This window comes from Dromaius novaehollandiae, chromosome 4, assembly GCF_036370855.1.
Source record: "Dromaius novaehollandiae isolate bDroNov1 chromosome 4, bDroNov1.hap1, whole genome shotgun sequence".
Taxonomy (NCBI): Eukaryota; Metazoa; Chordata; class Aves; order Casuariiformes; family Dromaiidae; genus Dromaius; species Dromaius novaehollandiae.
Genome location: NC_088101.1, coordinates 79,280,729 through 79,295,878, shown reverse-complemented (window position 1 = coordinate 79,295,878; position 15,150 = coordinate 79,280,729). Strand labels below are relative to the sequence as shown.

Here is a 15,150-nt window from a genome sequence, read left to right as displayed (position 1 = left end):
GACCTGTGCCAGCAATTTATGCAAAAGTTTGGGGCAAAATCCAGCAGATGAGGGAGACCAGCCACCAGGGCTGTCAGTTCTGGAAAAATGCATCACGCCCCATTTCCTTTATAATCAAGAAGAGACAATTTCTTTCCCTGAAAAAGCTCCCAGCTTCGAGTCCACCTCCCTTCTAAGAAGTCTGCAGGATGTTTGTCTGCTTTAGGAAGAAAGCACTCCCAATTTTTTTCAAAATCATAATCTGTCCATATTCATCAGGGCCGCGAGGATAACCGTCCTTCCCCGCCGCAGCCCTTCATTTCGGCACACACTTGCAAGGCTGTTTATGCATTGCAAACTGTGCTATAACTTGAGCAATCAATTACCTCCCTAGGAAACATGTTGTTAGAGCATCTCAGTGTTCCTGGAATGTTTGGAAATACTTGTCAAAACACGACTCTGGTTTCATTGTTAGTTCTATTAACATTCAAACATTTCCCTTGTTGATTAAAGGCATTGGCTCCACGCAACGTTTTAAAGTCAATACCTACCTGCCTCCTATCCAATTTCTTATGTAACTACTGCTTTCCACACCACAAATGTTTTTCCCTTAATGATGAATGAAATGATTTATGCCACAATTACTATGCAGAGGCCTTGCAGAGCTGGCGGAGGCCAAACCTCCCCGACCACAGATTGCATTCTTCATTATGTTTGATCTGGACATCCAGCACGCTGCGTGAGGGGAATCACATTTCTGCAAAAGCACAAGAGCCCCAAGGTAGTTATCACTTTATTATGACAGTGCTGGATTTGGTCCCACAATCAAAGCTGCAGACTGGGAGCTGGCATGTGGTGAGTCAGCTCACCTTCCTGGGCTTTGGAGTGACCATGTGTAACAGGCGGATAATAACGCTTAACTATCTCAGAGACCAGCTAGAAGAGTTATCTATGTTTATAAAGTATTCTGAGACCCTCAATTGCTTTTCCACTGCAAAGCTGCTGGACGTGAACATAGGGTTTGGAAAGTGCACGCATACTGCTTTTTATTTCAAAGGCCAGAAAAAGCTATAGAGCCACTCAATTCTGTAACACATCCTGTGTATTTAGTACACCAACATGCATCTGATCCACCCACCCTATCTCTGTAGTGGAGCAGAGCTTGTGCTGTGCTTTTTGGAAAAGTCAAACTACCACAGGAATTGCAAGGAGATAAACATACAAATCAGCCTCCAGATGTGGCTGGGCTGGAGTCAGACGTGGGACTGTGTCAGCACTGTCTTGTGGGAGCACACAGTCAGTATTAAAGCAGCGTTAAGAATGACTGATTTGTGCCTGTATTCAAGCCTTCCCCTAAAGTAAGACAAATGTGCCACTGAGAAAGAGCTTGACTGAAAATGGTAGTAATAATGCCTTAATATTGACTAAAATTCTGCAGTCCCCAACAGATGAAAGATCTCAGCTGAATTATCCTTTACTCATATTTATTTTAGTTGGTGGCTCTTTATTCTGAAAGATCTCCTGCTGCTCACGACACATCCCTTTTGTGTATCACGGAGCGGGGCAAATCCCCTGAAATGTCCCTGGAGAAAGAGGGATACAGATGCAAAAGCCAGGCCATATGGCTGGGCTGGGACTCATGAGCCACACTGGGCTTTTCCGAAGGGCTGGAGATCAGGGAGGTTTTCATCCAGCGCATGCCACTGCCGCAGCGGCAGCAGTCATTAGTGAGGCCCATGCGCTGGATCTCGCCTCCGCACCGTAGTCCTGCACCGCAGTGAGGTCCCCGTTCTCACGGGACATGGGTGTGTACCTGGAGAAAATCCTGGCTGCTGGATAGTTTCTTAAATATGGCTATGGGGCTCCCAGAAAATTGCCGTGGCAGCGTGTGGTTTCTTCTCATCGGCACCAGTCTTTGCAGACCGGTGGGTGAATAAGCAGCGTGCGGGTTCATTTCAAATGCCCCTAAGCTCAGATGTCTTGCTGCACCTGCAAGTGAAGTGCTCCAGCCAAGGCTTGTCTGAAATGCCATATATAGTGGCCGTTTGAATGGGCCTGGTGGGTACAAGTAACATCTCCATCTTCTCCCCTGCAGGCTCCAGATGACTGTCCTGGTTTACTCCAAGGACTGGGATAACCAGGCCTGCAGGAGAGGTGAACTGCATCTCCGAGGCCCGCTCACAGGAGGGCACAGAGCCAGCCGGTGACCCCACGGGAAGAGCTCCCATGCTGCACACACGGTGGCTGTGCTGAATCCAGATTATTTCAAGATCTGATTTTAAATCTTTGCTCCTCACACCCTCCACAGGCTCTCTCCAGTTTTTTTCTACCTACTTCCTCAAACCGTCTAGTTTTCTCTCCAGGCTGCCAAATTATTTCACCTCTGCCAGAACCTCCCCATATGCAGCTCTTGCAGAGGAGACTTTGTGTCTCTCTCTCTCCAGCTCACTCATTCTTTCTTATTCCTCTTCAAATCAAATTACTTCTCCCTTTATTTCTCACATCCACACTGTTCTGTGGGAAATAAACCCTACAGGATGAAGCTGTGCTGCAACCACCTTTCAAAGCAATATGCTTCCCATTTGCGAGCACAGAGAAAGCCTTCACATGGTGGCTTAACCTTTCGCAGTGTTTACCCTGACAATCATTTGGGTCCTTAATCTTAGCAACAATGACTATCAGCTTGAAATTCAATAAACCTGCTTGGAATCGCAGCCCTTTGGACTGGCTAGTTAATAAAAACTGGTTTAGCCATTCCAATGTGCCTTATTGATATAAATGGATAGTGACATGAGCTCTGGAAAATTTACCCCCATGTCCACATCCACGGATGCTATTTAACCCTTTGATTCTAAGGGGTGGACAACCAGGACTGCTATGCACGCAAACGGCAGCGATCTCGGGAGCAATATCTCAGCCCAGTCTCAAATGCGCCTCTAGCAGCCCGTTGGGCTGGAGGAACAGGCTGGTAAAGCACCGGGGAGCTGCAGCGCTCAATCTGGCTCATGCGTCCCCGTCCTGATAAGAAATATTTGATGATATTTATTCTGTGTACCTAACCTGATATGATTCAGGGACTCATGTGACCACGGCTCCGTGTAATTCTGCTGAATCTTGTTCTGCCTATTCACACTTGCGCTAAAGTTTCACCTGCTTCACGGCTCTGCTCCATCCCAGGGTTGCTTCAGGAGCTGTTCTTCGCCCGCTAAGGAAGCAAGTCGCACAAGGACCCATCGATGGGACGTATGGTGTGGTGGGATGGTGTACCAGTCCCCCAGCATCATTTTACAAGATCTGCATTGAGCCCCGTAGCGTGTCAGCTCACAGCAGCCACCACGCTCTGCTCTCTGCTTGGTTAAATACGACAACGCAGCTATGCAGGCAGGCAGGCGCTAATGGTTTAATCGATCAAAAAAAAAGAGCGAAGACATTATTTTGCCTCATTCTTTTCTGTGGCCAGATTTATGCTTAAGTATATTTCTTCATGGAACAGTTCTAATGTGCAGGCCCACCACCAAAAATGCTGTTTTTAGCTTTCCTGCCCATTGCCTGAAGGGCATCAAGCTCTGATGGAGAGGACCAGCAGGAAGGCGGAGAGTGAGCCATGGGCAAGGCAAGGCAAGGGGAAGACGCCTTGGTCCAAGGCCACCTGCCTTGGTCCCTGTGCTGAATTACCCGTCGGTGGGACAGGCAGGCAGGCAAAGCCGCAGCTCACGGGCAAGGCATGAGGGGAGCAGGAGCAAGGTGAGGGGTGCAGCCGCTCCGGGCGGCCGAGCACCCCGACCGGGACCGGGGCCGGGAACGTAGCAGCGACCGGCTCCGACACTACGGGCGCTGCCACCACATCGTATTTCAGCCGCTTGCTCGGAAAAAAGGGGCACCACTAGCTGTCCCAGAGCTGCTGAAAGGGGGTTGATGTTCATCACTGACAGCTCTGGATATTAAGGGGCTAAACAAATACAAAGCTGGGAAGGGAAAGCGTATAACGGGCAAGAGGGGAACAAACACTTGGGCGGCGAGCACACCCCGGAGTAAGGGGGAACAAGCTCTCAGGTCGAGGTGAAAGGAAAACTCTGGGGCTGTGTCTTATGGCAGAGTAGTCCTAAAATAAATGCAGTTGTGTTGAGCAGGGTTTACCAGCCTACATACATTGATTTTTTTATAGTAAGAATGTGGCTGAGACACAGTCCAGAAACACAGTTTTCACTGCACAGCACTGCATCTCTGGCCCTGTTACAGTGGCCACCGCGGCGATGAATGAGCAGCTGAAAAGCTGCGCTTAACCAGGCCGGTGCTCCGCAGCCTCATGTGAATGGGCTGCACCAGAGGTTAATAAACAGGAAACCTAAAAATATCCCACCCTGGAGAAAACTGCCAACCTTGAAGCCCCTCACGCAGGACCATCTCAATATCTCTTCGATTTCCTGTTGCAAAGGGCTTCCAAATGTTATAAGCTTTTAGTTTCCCTCCAAATGAAAACCAGTTTGAAACCATCGAAGGGCTGGGTTTACCTGGTTTGACACGCAGACCTTTACATCTCTCAGCAGCCTCTGGGAGCGGCTTTAAAGCTCGCTCGCTTCGGATGGGACGTTTCTGTTCTGTCACCCCGCACCGAGAGGGACACGGACGTGTTCGGCTTTGCCCGGCTCTGCAGTTTCACTTACGTTCTTACTTTAGCTGTGGGCTTAGGAAAGCTCCTGACCTTCCTTGGCTGCGTTTTAAACCACGTTTTATTTATATGTCTGCTTTTGCCTCCATTGTTGTCGTTTAAACTGCGTGTGTCACTCGCGAGCGTCTCCGCTGCCATGCAGGATTTCCTCGCTGCAGCCCCCGCTCAACGCTTGCCCACACAACGCCGCGGTATGGAGATGTCAGACCCTCCACGCCCGATAAAGGTGTCAAGACGGACGCCAGGCTCTGCCACAACAGCACCAGCGCGGAGCCCCGCCACGGAGGTCGGAGCAATTCCCGCCTTCTGCCGCGCCACGAGAGCGAAACCTGCCCCAGCGCCTGGGATCTGGCTTGCAGAGAGCAAACCTCGAGGCCGCCCGAGCTTTTTACACCTTTCTCGCACCCAAACGCTCTCAGCTTAGCTGTTAGCAAGTTGTTTTTTGGGGGAGCCCCTGTGCAGAGCATCTTCAGCTCTGGTAATATTTGCACCTCTCCGATTTCAGCGAGTGAATTGCTGTGTCGGGGGGTTAACGCAGAGCTGTGACCTCTCGGTATGAAGCAGCTCAGATCGCTTCTCAGCAGTAAGTGATGCGCGTCGCTTCGGTGAGTTGGCCGCGTCTGAGAGCGACTGAGATGATTGCGTTACCCAAAACCGTAACAAGTGACATTTAATCAGATTTTATTGTAAGTAGCCGAACGCGCAGAACCCAAGGAGGATACGATCGCTCCCGCATGTACGACACTGGTGCTGGGCGATCGGTGGGCCAGGGCAAAGGAGCCCCTGCCATAGCACGGGAACCCCGCCGGGGCAGCGGGCGCAGGGCCCTATCAGCGCACGAGCCCTCAGGCTGAGCCCAGGCACGGCTCACACGCCGCTCCTTCCCTGTCCTGCCTAGAATTGCCCACCGTCCCAACGGAGCCGGCTGAAGCTGATTCAGAAAACCCATCTTTGCTGTTGTAAGGCCTGGAAGGACAGAAAAAAAGGAAAGAAAGGTGTGCGCGTTTCGGGGCACGCTGTGCCGGGGCAGGGGGCCGCTTTGCGTGGCCGCAGCCGTAGGGTTAGCACCCAGCGCTGCAGGCTTTGGGGCCGATTTCAACCCCGCGGGCGCACGGGTGGCCGCGGCGGCAGCGCAGGCGGCGGGGAGCCCGGAGGCGGCCCCGGCGCGGCGCTCGCACCGCCCGCTCGCTGCCCCCATCCCATCCCATCCCATCCCATCCCATCCCCGTCCCATCCCATCCCATCCCCGTCCCCATCGCCACCGCGGGGCGCGGAGCGGGCGCGGCCCCCCGCGGCGGCGGCGGCGGCAGCGGCGGCGGCGGGGCGGGGCCGCCCGCGGCTCGGCCCCGGCGGGCGGGGACAGCGCGGCCGCCCCGCTCCGCGCCCGCGCCCGCCAACCAGACGCAGAAGCGCCGCGGCGGCGGGCGGGCGGCGGCGGCTCCTCGGTGCGCGCCCTCCATGAGCGGTGCGCGGCCGGCCGCGGGGCTTGCGCAGGTAGCGGCCGCGTCCCCCCTCCTCACTTCCCCCTCGGCGGTTCGTCCCCCGCCCACGGCGTGCTGGGGGACGCGGCGGGCTGAGCGGCTCTCTCCTTCTCTCGCAGCGCGGCGGCGGAGCGGAGCGCTGAGCGGCGGCGGCATGCGGCCGCAGGATGTCTGAGCCGGGCGGCGGCGGTGCGGCGGCTCCCCCGCGCCCGCGGCGCCGCGCCGGAGGCATGCTGGCGGCGTGGGGCTCCCTGTGGTGCCTGTGCCTGGCGGCGGCGGCCGGCGGGCTCCCGGCGGCCCGGCGGCCCGGCTCCCCCGCGGAGGAGAGGAGCGGCGGGCGGCCCGCAGGTGAGGCTGCCCGGCGCGGGACGGCGAGCGTGGGAAGGCGCCGCGGGCGCGGGCTCGGCAGCCGGCGGCGCCTCGGCAGCGCGGGCGACCGGCGCGGGGCTCGGCCGGGCGAGGAGCGTCGCTCTCCGGGCAGCGCCTCTGCTGAGGGGCTCCGTCCGCGCTGCCTGCGGCTGCAGTGCCGGTCCGCGGCTCGGCCCGGGCTGCGCCCGCAGCTGAGCGGGGCAAGCAGAAGCCCCGCCGTGCGCGGCGTTGGGGGGCCCGGGCAGGCGTCTGTGCGCGTCCTGCGGGCGAAAGCAGCGTTGCCGCGGCTCCGCTGAGGCCGGCGCACGGCTGAATAGTTGGGATTGCGCGGAGAAGGGAAAAACATCCATGGGAATGCAGCAGATACCTCCCCTGGAGTGGAAACGTTGCAAGTCGCAAGCGGAAAAAAAAAAGTTAACGCGTTGGGCAAAAGCTGTTTAAAAACTGTGCAGCGCTGTTTGAAATGCCGTGTCTCTCTGATACGCCTCAGCTGCTACCTGAGTCCCTGTTTATTTTTCAAAGCTCGTTAATGGAAGGTAGCCCCCTCCCAGCCCGCTGTCTTCAAGGTTGCATGTACCCAACAGAAAGTTTCCATTGTTCGCGAAAGGGTTTGAAGCGTGTTTGCCAAAAAAGTGACAGGGGAATAAATGGGCTTCGTGGAGGCTGGGGGGTGGGGGCATTACTTTCATACCCCTTTTGGTTAAAGCTATAAATCACACTGGGGGTTGGTTTTGTTTTCAAGAAAGTACTAATAAAACACCAGATTCTTAGTGTAACTCGTTTGGCTCATTTTTCACAGCCAAAACAATTGATTTATGGGGCAACATCTCAGCTACTTTGTCAGGGCAGATGAGATTGGTGTTTAGGAGGAAACGAGCAGCCTGTGCTAGTAACGCTATTAGGAATCAACCGAAATTAAGTGTCAGAACTTTTCCCCGTTTTAGCCTGAAATAAGTATTTGCGCTGTCACTTATGGCAAAATCCTTTGGGGAGCCCCAAAGAAAGTGTGGAGCGAGCTCGGTGGCTTCCTCGGAGGTCCTCCGGATTTACACCCGTGCAGGCTGAGCTCGCAGCCAGGGACTGAGGTCGTGGGAAAAAAACGGTAGAAACCTTGCTGCTCTTTGAGACACTCACGTTTGCACGTTAAGATCTGAGGGTGGCGTTTGAAATTGAGCAAGTGACATGCCCTGAAGTGGCCCGGCGTATTGGCAGAAGGGAGGCAGCCGAAGAAAATGTCCCTGCGGTGATGTCTTTGAGCGATGCCTGGGGATTGCCGGGTGCTCCGGTGGAAATCCTGCGGGCAGGTTTCCCTGCCCCGGCTCCTCCGAGTGACAGCGCGGTTGTGGTCCCGCTGTTGTCGCTGTCAAAACTCTGCCGCGCTTCGCGGGGAGCAGGATTGGGCCCGCGGCGGAGGCTCCCCTGGGCACGGATGCCGAGCGCGTTCCCGCGCGTCTCTCCGGCGACAGGAGCTGGGAGCCGAGGCGGTGGCGTGCTGCGGGGACGGCACCCGGCTTTGTAACGCCAGGCTACTTTCTGACCGACCACGTGCGCGAGGGAAGCGTGAAATATCGCTAGCGATACCGGGGCTGCTTGTCGTGATACCTAATTGACTCGTCAGGCGAGGGCAGAGGACCGCTGCCAGCGCGTAGGGCGCTCTTATCTGGGAGAGAAAAGGCTCTGCAAAAGCAACTGTAAAGAATATAAACCATCAGAGCCAAGTAAAAACACATTTTACCTCTCAATCTTTCAATTGAATGGTAAAGAGCAAATTCTTTCTCCTAGTCAAATGGGCCATGGGGTATTGGCTCATTACTGAGGGTTGTTGTTCGCTAGGTTTTGCATTTACAGTCTCAGGCCTTATTTTCCATAAAGGGGCTTGGAAGGATTTTTCCCTAGTGATCTAATTCTCCACACGGGGCTGTGAAGGCTGTAACAGCTACTGCTTTGTGCCTATACTCAGCTACATAAAACACACATTGAAGGGAGGCATTCTCGAGGTACGTGTATGTTTGCTAATATGAATACTAGCTATTAGCGGAGGTGGAGGGGGTGCAGGTTTTAACATCTCCGCAGGGAGGTGTTCGGCTGTTGGCAGGAAGGAGGCAGATGGCGGGGCTGCTGCTGAATAGAAGCTAAACTAAAAACACCAGGGGCCTCATCTGGGCCGAGTTTCTCTTCTCTCCCTTTCTCGGGGCTGCTGCAGGAAGAACAATGTCATTTTTTTTTTTTTTTATGAATGAAAGTAGAGAGGCAAGGCAGGATTGAATGTGTATGTCATTCAGCGGCTATGACAGAGATGATTAGGGAGGTCAGTGAACTCCTTTGCAGCCCTGAGCATGCGGTCACTCTATTCAGCAGCCACAGAATAGACATCAATATAAAAAAGCCCTACCAATTTGCATTAGTATTCAGATAAAGATATTACTTCGTACGATTTGTGAATGTCAAGTAATGCTGGCTGTTTTCTTAGAGAGTAGACCGACAGAAGCAGCGGCATTTCTCTTCTAAAAACTTCCGATAACAGGCTATCTTCCGTGTCTTGCTTGTGCGTGTGCGTACACGATATATGGGAAAAGTGAATTTCTGGACTTCTTAGGATTTTTACTATACTAGTTGGCTGCTAAGGCTGTGTATATGCATTGAAAAAGTTGCATAGGAAGCTGTTAATATTTGAGAAAGTTTGTGCAGGAAGGAGGGAGCTCTCCGAATATGTCAGGAGCAATAACTGAAGTTTACTTACACGGTGCTGTAGTCGAGTTGTCACCCAGAGTTACTGTACTGGTCCCAGCAAGCAAGCCAAAAAAGCAGAAGAGGTGCCAATGTCAGGATTTAACTTAACTTGAATATAGGGCCACATATTCTTGTGACTTTTCTGCTTGGAAACAGTGGTGGTGTGCCGGCTGACAAGTTTTTATTTATACAGCTTATAGCAACTGTGCTTTTTCTTTTTTTTTCTTTTTTCTTTTTTGCCTTTTCAGCTTCTGGCTAGCTGAGAGTACAAGGTATAAGATATTATGGTCTGCGTCATTTTGCTTTGTGTATCTAAACGTTCCAAAGTTCACCACGAAATTATAATTGCATTTGAGTGCCGAATGCCACTGACCGTTCCTGGAGTAGGTTTCTGGGTTTATACATTCGCATAAGAGAAGCATTTTAAAGCTCTTTAAAGAGAGTCCCTTATTAAGTAATGTTGCTTTCTACTTTACGGCTGAGACCTGAAATCCTTTCGATTCGGTGGTCAGCTATGAGTGAGATAGTTTTGTTGGAGAAAGTTGATTCATTTCTTGTCTTAGCAGTAGTACATTTCAAAATGTTAATTAAGTCTGTAATGTTGAGACCAGCATATTTTACAGAGCAGTAAAATCAGATGACATGAGTAAAGGATGAGGAAATACAGCTTTTTTGCTTGTTAGTCTATTCTTCACCTAGCAAACAGTGACCTGGAAAATCTATTCCAGTGCAGAGACCGGTTCATTAATATATTTGATACTAGATGTGTAGCATCACCACCTTTTACACGTACTGACAAGGGTCACTCCAATTAAATCATTTTTTTCTTTTAATTAAGACTTTATTAACAGTGATTGAGCAGGGAATGTGATGAAGGTAAATCTTAAAACTGCATAGCCAAGTGTTGATCTGCTAATTAAATGATGCAATTAAATTAAGCCACTCTGACTGGCACGTTAATTTTTATGACTCCCTCTAACAAATCTTCACTGCTGTTTGGGGAAGCGTCCCTGTTTGGGAGCCTTCCTGGACGTGTTTTTTTGCAGTTAGATGAACGCTAAAGAAGTCTTGACTGCGGCATCCCTGAATCAGGACCGTTTCCAGTCCGGCTGCCTGGACAGGGCTGAAACTTTTCAAAGTGAGCTGAGGGCTTTTTTCCTATCTATAGCGCTGGGAAACAAAATCCTTTCTCTTTCTGTATGGCCTGTAGAAGTGAACTTTGGTATCAAACTATATGTTTAAAAGCTGTCCTTCCAGAAAACTGACTGCATCCGTCTGCTGTTTCAGTTAGAGACCCTAAAAGATATGGATTCACCCCAGTTTCTGGGTGGTTAGTGAGATTTCCATTTTCCAAAAGCAGCATTTAACCAGCATGTTTCTGACAGCGTTGTGTTCACTTGCGGGCAAAGCTTGCGCTGGGAGGTGTCAGCTGAATCTTAACTTTGGTTAAGGTTAGGGCATGGCCTGACAGTAAGTTTTTTTCTGGCTGATCATTTAAACCTGTAGTCTCCAGCACGGAAGGGCGATCAGGGGCCCTGGGGCTGCGGGACGGGTGGAGATGAGGCTGTCTTGTCCCCCAGCACGGTTTAGCTCCGGGCAAAATTTAATATACGTAAAATAGACCCAGGAGGAATGCTGCAAATCCAGAAATTTCTATTAAAAATACAGGTGGCGTTTCCCCCCGCAGCGTTTCCAGTCGTGCGGGAGCCCACTCAGGCTCCTGGAGTTACTCTAAAAGGCACCGGTTTGGTACCAGAAACTTCCTCTGTATCTCTTAGGAATTGGGGTTAATCCCGCTGGTCCCTGGCTCCCCCCGCGGATCTTGCAGACACTTCTGATGAGGCTGCAGAGAGCAAGCCCGGGCTCCCCGCCGCCGTTTCTTGGCACGCTCTGAATTCCCCATTTCTTTCAGGGCTTTCTGCTGATCAGGTAATTGATGTTATAAAGTGTGGCATATTTCAAGCATGGAAAAATACACAGCCACAAAATAGTATTAAAGTAGCCAATATCTGGCAGGTTGACAGCTTTTTTTCCCAGCTAGGTTGAACCTGATACATGGGCAGTTGATTAAACCTGCTTTATTTATTTATTTATTTATTTATTTTTCAGTTTTCCTGAAGCCTGTTTGTCTGGCTCAGCATACCTGTTTCTTCTTTTTTCTGACTCTTTAAAAAAAAAAAAGTAATTGAAATTGCGTGCTGACTTCACGCGCCCCAAGCCATTCAGTAGTCTGCTTAGATGGGGCTTTTTCCACGTTTGCCTTTTCATCCCTTTTCATCCCTTTTAGCGGTGTTTAGTTTATAAACTTCACTCTCCCCCGTGCCCCAGGCTGGATGCCAGGGTGGAGGGCAACTTCAGAAAAATCCGGCGTGCTCTGCTGTTTGCAGCCGGGGGGGCCGCGCAGATCCGTTCAGACGGGGCAAGCGGTCGCGCCGGGCTGCTGGGGCGAGTCAGTCCCGTCGCCCCGCCGTGACAGCTCTAGCGTAAAACCGTGCCGCCGTGGATGTACGTACGGTGCCCAAAGCGCCTTTACGCTGCTGCCCCGACTTTTCCTCCTGAGCCTGCTGCAGCGCTCACCTGTTCGCCCCTCTCTCGGCTGCTTCTCCGGCAAGGTGGGAAGAGCTTGGCGCGTGGTTTTTCCAAGCGGAGCGAGCCTTCCCAGGCCCCCTCGCCGCGCTGCCCCCGGGAAGCTGCTCCCTGGCTGCAGCCACCAGGAAGTTTCTGTAATATCAAGAGCAAACACGAGCCGCGAGATAGGAGCCCAGCAAAACCTTAGGTAAACGTGGTAGTTAAAAACGGGAGAGGTAATCAGGTGTAAACCTGCCCTGTGCCGCCGATAGGCTGTCGGGGGGGGGCCCAGCGCCGAAGGGGAGGGGGCCGTCAAGCGAATGCGTTTGCCGCGACGCTCAGGTTACATGATATATCGAAGCCTTTTGAAGACTCGCAACGCGGTAAAGCGGGAAAGCACTTCTCCAGCAACTGCTCTGGTTTCAGGCGTATTCATCTAAAAAAGGTGCGGTATTTATAGCAGAGGGCGAGTTAGCTTTTGTGCGCTGGCCTCGCTTTCTCCAGCCGGGAGAGGAGGGGAAGATAAGGAGGTTGTTAACCAAAAAGGTTATATTAGATCTTGGAACCGCATCGTTGTTTCTTTATCGCGCCGAACTGTATGCAAAGCAATCACCGTGCGCTTACACGTTCAGCATCTGCGAGAGTTTGGGGCTTTGCCATTTCTGCAGGTTGCTAGGGGTTAAAAGTATTAATGAGTCAGAGGCGAAAAGGGTTCCAAGTTTTCGGGTGAAGAAAGGACGCCGTCTAGGATTGCTATCTGTGACTGTGCAATCTCACGGGCTGCAGTGTGCGCTGAGGGAAACGTCCCTTGCAAACGCTTCAGTGCGTGGATTACCATTTATATTCGCACCCAGCAGTTATACCATGAGCTATTTAACTACATTAAAATCTAAAGTTGAATCATGCCAACATAGGGGGTTTTTATATTGGGTTTTTTTTGAGGCCAGCTATGTTCCTATAGTTCAAGTATAAGCTTTTTAGGGAAAGGAAACGATTAGCATCATGGCACGCCATTGCGTGATAGAGACCTGCAGGGGAGCGGAGGGTGGGTCCCAAACTCGTGTTGTTTGATAACCAGGGTGAGAAGAAAATACTTGTCAGCTTATCTTCATTCAGTGCTTTTGCCCCCCCAAGTGTTTTGCCGCACGCCTGTATTACACCAAACAGCCCTGTGCGGGTCAAGCCCGGTAATCTCACTGAATTATTCAGTCGCTGTAGTTAAAGCAGCAAAGCTTTGGGGGCCAGGTCTCTGCTTAGGTTGTAAGGATTGGGCTAATACCCCGCAGTAATAGAGCAAAAGGGAATTTTAGCATTTTGGACATGAGCTGAGGTGGACGGGGTGTGGGGGAGTCAAAATAGCTGGGTGTTATTTTGGGGCCAAACCTTATGGTTGTTGTTTCCTTCTGTTTCTCACTTGATCCCCGCGTGGATGAAGTCCCACCGATGCTGGAAAAGGGGAGTTACGCAACCGTAAGGGAGGCAAAAAACGGGGAAATGGGTTGTCCACCCTGACCGTGGAGCTGCAAGGAGGGTGTTAAAGACGAGAGCGTCCCGGCAGGAGCAGCGCCCCGGCCCCGGGGTCCCTGCGGTGGTGGTGGGGGACTTGGGGATGTTTCAGTGCTGAGCTCCACGGGGGAAAGCAAAATACGCGTCCGGGGAGGCTTTTCTTTTGGGCGCAGGGACCTACAGGAGATGTTCCTGGGTCCAGGCGGGAAGATGAACCCTCATCAACCTCTCACTTTCCCTATCCAAGAACCAAACAGCTCCCGAGAGCTGGATTTTTAATTTTGCTTGTAAAGATCCTTTAGGGGCAAGGCCGGCTCCCGGTTTGGAGGGCCGTTGCTTTGTTTGGGGGGTTTGACGTTCTCCGCTGCTTGCAGTCCTGCAAAGCCAGTAATGAGGGGCTGCTCTTGTGCCTATTGAATCCCGCGCAAAAAGCCCCCATTGATTTCCAGGGGAGCAGGCTGAGGCCCGCAGCAGATCCTGGTGGGAGCAACTGTTTAGCATAAGCCGGGATTGTTTGGGAAGCTTCTAATGACCCAAACATTTTAACAAGCAGAGGGGGGACTCTGTCAGCGATGGGGACTCCCCGGGTTGGGGGGAGAAGTGCCTGGCCTCGGTTGGTGATCCTTGGCGTTTTCCATGACCTCCCGTCCGTCTTGCAATGCGCCGTAACGCCTATCTCTACCTTTAATCCTGCGTGCGGCCGGCAGCTGCGTTTGCTCTGAACATCCCGCTTCCCCGCGGCGCCGCCGGCCCATGATATCGGTGTCGCCCGGCGTTCGCCCCCTCCGCCGCGATGCGCCGCTGGCACAATGCGACAGGGAAAGTGTTAATAATCCCCGGCGGGGGTCCGGGGGCTGGGACGTGCCTCTGCGGCCCAAGCGGGAGCCGGAGACGCGCCGCCGCGATTTGCACGGGAAGAGGCGCCCGGGTTGTTTCGGGGAACGTGGTGGCACTCGGTGCCTCCTGCACGAATCCGCCCGGGACCACAGAGGCGCCCTGGTACCCGGCGTACCCGGGCAGGAGCTGTCCCCAGAGCATCGCCGACAGACAGGCAGAGCGGGGAAGAAAGAGTTTTCTCAGTTTTCTTTTTTGATATCCTCCCCCCGCCGCCCTCCACCCAGCTTTCACGCACAAGACTCAAGTACGAGCAACTCCTTCCCAGCAGAATATTTCCCCAGCTCATCTGGAGACTGTAGGTCTTGAAGTAGCCAACGATTTGACTTTTTTTTTTTATTATGATCATTTTTTTAACTTCTCCGTATGGATTCTTAGGGCAAACGTGTTGTTTCTAGCCGTTTGCGGAGTTGCCGCAAAATGAGGACACTGGTTCCCTGCGCTGTGCCTTGGGAAATCGGGGTGTTGGAGTTAAAAATGGAGGGAGACGACCAGTTGCAACTGGAGGCTCTGGGAGCTAAGAGCGTGTGCTGACGACTAATGTGCAGCTAAAGATAAATTCTCCGTGAGCCTGTCTCCAATTAAAAGAATGATTGGAATTAAGCGTACGGCCGTCTCTTCTGATGTGTCTCATGCGTATCTGTACAAATGAAGCATTTTTGGGGAGGGAGAAGGAAAAAAGCGCCAGATTTTAATCTTCCTCTGGTAGCCGATGTGTCTGCCTTTCGAAAGGGCATATTTCTCCCTGTCTTAGAGTACCCAGGCTTGTTGACAGTAAACAACTGTCACTTGGCAGTTTATGAAAGAAGAAGAATGTTTAAGAAAACATGTCCAGTTTAAATAGTTATGTTAATGGGCTGGGGATTCGCGCAGGAGTTGGGGGGGCTGGGAAATGGAGGTGCATAAATTAGCTGGTATTTACCGTGTAAGAAATGAACTGCAAATGAATGCAGT

General features: G+C 52.3%; 1 protein-coding gene across 6 annotated transcripts in view; it reads left to right on the top strand.

Moving 5' to 3' along the window:
* Nucleotides 1–6,036: 6,036 nt before the first annotated feature.
* The window catches only part of FGFR3 (fibroblast growth factor receptor 3), a 59,493-nt gene continuing 50,379 nt past the window's right edge, over nt 6,037–15,150 (top strand). For 5 of the 6 annotated variants that reach the window (XM_064511548.1, XM_064511547.1, XM_064511546.1 and 2 more), the window contains exon 1: nt 6,037–6,477. In XM_064511548.1, the coding sequence (XP_064367618.1) occupies nt 6,297–6,477 (181 nt within the window). In that variant the 5' untranslated portion in view covers nt 6,037–6,296. The remainder of the gene's footprint in view (nt 6,478–15,150) is intronic. The other variant, XM_064511544.1, reaches the window with a different exon arrangement.